This window comes from Lactuca saligna, chromosome 5, assembly GCF_052625555.1.
Source record: "Lactuca saligna cultivar CGN05327 chromosome 5, ASM5262555v1, whole genome shotgun sequence".
In the NCBI taxonomy this organism is placed as follows: domain Eukaryota; kingdom Viridiplantae; phylum Streptophyta; class Magnoliopsida; order Asterales; family Asteraceae; genus Lactuca; species Lactuca saligna.
This window is the reverse complement of record NC_136421.1, coordinates 38,356,212-38,361,767: the sequence shown is the minus strand read 5'-3', so window position 1 is coordinate 38,361,767 and position 5,556 is coordinate 38,356,212. Positions and strand designations below refer to the sequence as shown.

At 37.5% G+C, this 5,556-nt stretch overlaps 1 protein-coding gene across 2 annotated transcripts; it reads left to right on the top strand.

The window, feature by feature from the left end:
- Positions 1–543: 543 nt before the first annotated feature.
- DGK1 (diacylglycerol kinase1) lies at positions 544–4,435 on the top strand. Of its 2 annotated transcripts, none has more exons than XM_078996727.1 (7): positions 544–870; positions 1,268–2,653; positions 2,839–3,205; positions 3,274–3,440; positions 3,534–3,698; positions 3,781–3,918; positions 4,014–4,435. In XM_078996727.1, exons 2-7 carry the CDS (start codon positions 1,472–1,474, stop codon positions 4,161–4,163), a joined length of 2,169 nt encoding a protein of 722 aa, XP_078852853.1. In that variant the 5' UTR covers positions 544–870; positions 1,268–1,471; the 3' UTR covers positions 4,164–4,435. The 2 variants fall into 2 exon arrangements, with proteins under 2 accessions (XP_078852853.1, XP_078852852.1); XM_078996726.1 differs by having other exon boundaries at positions 546–870; positions 3,274–3,470.
- The last annotated feature ends 1,121 nt before the right edge of the window (positions 4,436–5,556 follow it).

The following is a 5,556-nucleotide window of genomic DNA, read 5'->3' as shown; positions in this document are numbered from 1 at the left end:
GGTTTTTGGATTGGCGAGGAAGAACACGACTAATACCTGGATGAATGACGTAAATTGTGATCGTTGATAACCTCATTCCATGTCTCAATTAACAATTGTTAGCAATGGATCAGCCTCAATGGACATGGGTGATGGCCCGACGGGTGAATCATAGAGACTAAAAGCATCTCAAATGGGTTTTTTTTTTTTTAATGATTTATTACTATTCATTTATTTTAAATAAAGCCTCAATCCTATTACAGTGTATAATTTATTTGGTTTTTTTTATTGATTATTCAATATATATTGAATGGATTAGTTTGAATAAAAAATAAAATTGGAGTTAAATCGATAAGAAAAATGTATGAATAATAGTAGTTTTTAAGGTAGTGTCCCAAAAATGTAGTATAACTGTCCCTTATTCGTCTTGTAGCCATACACACCCATCACGGAACCACAGTTGCCACGTGGTTAGTTTTCTCTTGGAAAAGAATCGTAGTGGACCCCACTTCTTTTTTTTCAAAGTCACGTCGGCACCTTCATTGACTCGCCACGTTTTAATCGCTGATATCTCCTCCTCGTCTCGCGCGCACACAAAATTGGAAGGAATCTGAATCTTCTTTTCCCCAACAATAGAAAAAAAAGCGAAAAATATTTCGAAAAATTATGAACAAAATCACACGTATACATACAGATCGATTATATGAATATATAGCTAAAGGGCAAAGCTATACAGATCTGGGAATTGAAATATTATCGACGTATTCGTTACTTTTTCGCTTTTTGCTGTTTGCGTGATTGAGGAGACTTGTTTTCGTTTAGGGTTTTTCATCTCACTCCTCTTAATCGAGATCTTTCTGTTGGTTGGATCATTACAGACAGAAACACTTTGTAAGTATTCATTTAAACGTTTGATTGATTGAATATTTGTGTGTTCATTTGATAGTGATTTTTAAATTTGTGGTTATTTATTTATTTTTTATTTTCTTCGGGTGTGGGTATGTGCGTCTCCTGCTTTACTTCTGGTGCATATTAAGAAAAAACCCCTTGTGTACTGATACTATACGTGTATTAATGTATTCGAAAACCTAGAAAATTGTTCTTGCAGTAGCCTATGTTTTGATTCACTTATTGGTGAACAAATTGAAAAGTGAAAACCGAAAAACCCGTAATTGCTTGGTGGGGTTCGTAGCTCTATACAGAACTCTGCCATACTCATAGGTTTTTAATTGTATTACTTTTGTTTGGTTGCTCATAGTTCTTGTACACAATTTATCTTGTTTTGTAGGTGAAATATCTTTGTTTTTAGGTTCTTCCTGGATACAGGTTTATCTGCTCCCGGCTGAAGTTTTGAAGACAGATCTTGTTAAACTTATTGGAAAACTTTTCTAGAATGCATGATGGTGTGAAACACCATCACCTTTTATATTAACTCTGCTTTCAGAGAGCATGAGTTGGAACTTGTAGAATGCAGAATACCAGAAATTAGAGGATGGATGACTACAGACAAGCTGATATTTTTCCTCCTGCATGGATAAACAGGAATCCATCTGAATTGGCAGAATCACGTGTCTTCATCATCTCTTGCTGTATTGCTGGCATTATTGGTATCTTGACCATTGTGTATACCGCATTCCAATGGAGAAGAAACATCAGTCTAAGCTTAATGAAAGCTACTGCTAAAAAAAAGAAGGATCCAAAATCAAGAAGCAGGGTTCCAGTAGCTGCTCATACTTGGTATCTTGAGTCTGGATCCCGTGGGAAAAACTTAAACTGCTGTGTATGCTTAAAATCAGTGTCATCTTCACAGACACTTGGCCCAATGGTGGCTTCAGATAGCTTTATTCACCGTTGTAGAATATGTGGGGCTGCAGCTCACCTCAGTTGTTCCTCAAAGGCTCACAGAGACTGTAAGTGTGTATCAATGATTGGTTCAACACGTGTGTTACACCTGTGGGCTATTAGGTGGACTGAGGTGGTGGATCAACCTGATGAAATCTCTTTTTGCAGCCATTGTGAAGAGCCCTGTAGTGCTTCTTTTCTTGGAGGGTCACCAATATGGTGTTGCTTATGGTGTCAGCGTTTGGTTCATGTTGATTGTCATAGTAGTCTTTATAGTGACACAGGTGATGTTTGTGATTTGGGTCCTTTTAGAAGGCTGATTGTGTCACCTCTTCATGTTAAGGAGCTCAGGAGGTCTTCATCTGGTGGAATCTTGAGTTCCATCACTCATGGAGCTAATGAGATTGCATCTTCTGTACGTGCAAGTATTAGAAATCAAAGTAAGAAAACCAAAAAAGAAAACGAAGTCCCTGTGGATATTAGTAATGGTAGTGTAGAGGAAGCTTCTACAGAAAGTACAACAGATATTAATATAGCAAATGGTGCCTCAAAAGAGAACTACAATGGGAACACAAACACAAACACAGAGGTTACAAGTCAACAACAAGATGGTGATGTGGTCAACAAGTTCGGGCGAAAGTTGAGTTTTAAAAGAAACATATCAAGCAGTCAGAGAGATGAGTCACATATAGTTGGGATGAAGCAGAAATATGAGTTGACTGATATGGGTCCAGATTCAAGGCCTCTTTTAGTCTTTATTAACAAGAAGAGTGGTGCTCAGAGAGGTGATTCACTCAGGTTAAGGATGAATATCCTCTTGAACCCTGTTCAGGTGAGTTTTTCATATGCTTTTATCATAAGGTGTTGATCCCAGATAGGTTATAGATCATGAGCAATTGAACTAAATTCAATAAATTAGTAATCATAGTCAACACAATCAAATTGGTAGACGAGTAATTGATAGACACTCGTTTGAAAAAAATCAACCTTAAGTATACTTTGTTTAATGCTGTTTAGGTGTTTGAGTTGAGTTCAACAGAGGGGCCAGAAGTTGGTCTTTATCTATTCAGAAAAGTCGCGAATTTTAGAATTCTTATATGCGGTGGAGATGGGACAGTTGGGTGGGTATTGGATGCGATTGAGAAGCAAAACTTCATATCTCCACCACCAGTTGCTATTCTGCCAGCTGGCACTGGAAATGACCTGGCAAGAGTTTTAGGGTGGGGAGGTGGTTTGGGGTCAGTAGAGAAACATGGTGGCCTCTGTACAATGCTTCAAGACATAGAACATGCTGCTGTCACCATTCTTGATCGTTGGAAGGTTTCTATAACAAATCAGAAGGGAAAACAGCTTCGTTCACCAAAATTTATGAATAATTATCTTGGTAATGTCACATCTCCTTAAATGCATGGTTTTTCATTAATAAACGAATTGTCTCTTGTTGCTACACAGGTGTAGGATGTGATGCGAAGGTTGCTTTAGAAATTCACAATCTGAGAGAGGAGAATCCAGAGAAGTTTTATAACCAGTTTATGAATAAAGTTTTGTATGCTAGAGAAGGTGCGAGAACCATCATGGATAGAACATTCCAAGATTACCCTTGGCAGGTGAAAGTGGAGGTAGATGGTGTTGATATTGAGGTCCCTGAGGTTGGTGATTGTTGTTATTTCTCATCTATCATCATATTTTTTAACATGAGATTGTATGTATAGGATGCGGAGGGTGTTCTTGTTGCGAATATTGGAAGCTATATGGGTGGTGTAGACTTGTGGCAGAATGAAGATGACAACTATGATAATTTTGATCCTCAATCTATGCATGATAAGATTCTGGAAGTTGTGAGCATATCAGGGACCTGGCATCTTGGAAAACTTCAGGTAATGTCACTTGAAAAATAATGAAGAAAGTCACAAACAGCAGAGCTGAGCTGACTCCAGGAATTATGTTAAAACTTAACAGGTAGGTCTGTCTCGAGCCCGAAGGCTGGCACAGGGACAGAGCATAAAAATTCAGCTTCTTGCTCCGTTGCCTGTTCAGATTGATGGTGAACCATGGATGCAGTCACCATGCACTTTGACCATTTCACATCATGGCCAGGTTCTCTCTCTCTCCTTTTTTTCTTTATGAAAAATCTTCCAATAAACTAAACATTTTAGATAAGTTTGGATTTTGAAATTTTTGAATAATAACAGGCTTTCATGCTGAAAAGGTCGGGTGAGGAACCCCTTGGTCATGCAGCAGCTATAGTGGCTGATGTGCTGGCACATGCGGAGACAAGTAATGTCATAAATGCATCTCAGAAAAGAGCGCTTCTTCAGGAAATCGCACTCAAGCTCTCCTAGAATCACTTTTACTTGTTTTGTAGGAACCCAAGGAGAGCTCATACTTCATATCGTATCATCATATATAATATATTTATAGCTTGGTCTCCCCTTTTATTCTTTTTTGGTCATGTGTTTCATTTCCTTCACGCATGCTTGTAATACAACAAATCTTGAATATACATACATATAACTAGAATGGAAATAGTTTTTGTTTTGTAAACTCAGGCTGTATTGTATTGGACATGTTTTGTTTTCTGGATAAATGATGGTTTAAAACTCAATATTTTCTCTATTAAGTTGTTCATTCTTCATCATGTGAAAAAGAAATACCATCTTCCCCACTCTTGTCCCGGTTATTCAGGATAGAATTTTAACAGAATTATTATTGAAATTGTGTTTTCCATTCTCAGTTGAAGTTAGCAAGGAGCAATGGTGAATGGTAGGGTTGTGAATTAAATGGAAGTGATAGAGATAGATTATTGAAAAGTGAAAAATCAACTATCTTTGTAATTAATTTACTTTAAATAGGATAGGAGATAGGTGGTAGTTACAGACATATAACATGTGTAGGCCTTGTTACGAATCGAGGTTGGGGGCCATACCTACCCTACCCTATGTGCTTTTATGACTCACTTGACCCATCTTCTGTTATTTTTTGAATATATTTTTGTTATTTTGCTTTGTGGGTGTAAATCAGTAAATCCGAATATGTTAAATGTGGTTGTAAATTGTAGTAGGCAATTCGATCAAAATTAATGATGGGAGCGGGAGGTGATAAAATGCAGACTTTCATTGTCTCGCTCAAATTTTGGATATGTCACTAAAATAAAATTACGTAACAAAATTTAGAGTGAAAAGAAAGAAATATTCTAAAATGTGTAATGGAGTTATTCTCTTGATTTGTTACGTTTGTCATGCACCATTTGACTTGTCCAATTGATGACAACTCTTGCGTTATGTCATCAATTATTCATCACCTCACTGCCTCACATGACTTGTTATGATTTATAAAGTTGATAGTTTTTTAAAAACCTTTTTAAAGGTCTTGTGGATCGAGGGTTTGGATGATGAAGCTGGAGTGTAGATAAATCTCCGAGACTCCGAGTCAAGTATCACCTGAGAGAAAATAATGTTGGAGGTGTCTTGGTGTGAGCCTGGAGCATATGCTCCACTGTTGTTGAAGTGAATATGAGCTAGAGTGAGAGTATAGTGATCAAAGAGTATAATGTCAGGGAATGAGCTACACACACAGAGATAGATGATCTCATTTGTGTAAGTCTCCGTTTTTAGTACTTATAAGGCCATCCGTTATACCCACCACATACCACATATGTGGTGGGTGTCACATCAGCATCACATTCCACTACTACTAACATGGGATACTTACCACTAAACACACCACTCCACCTCA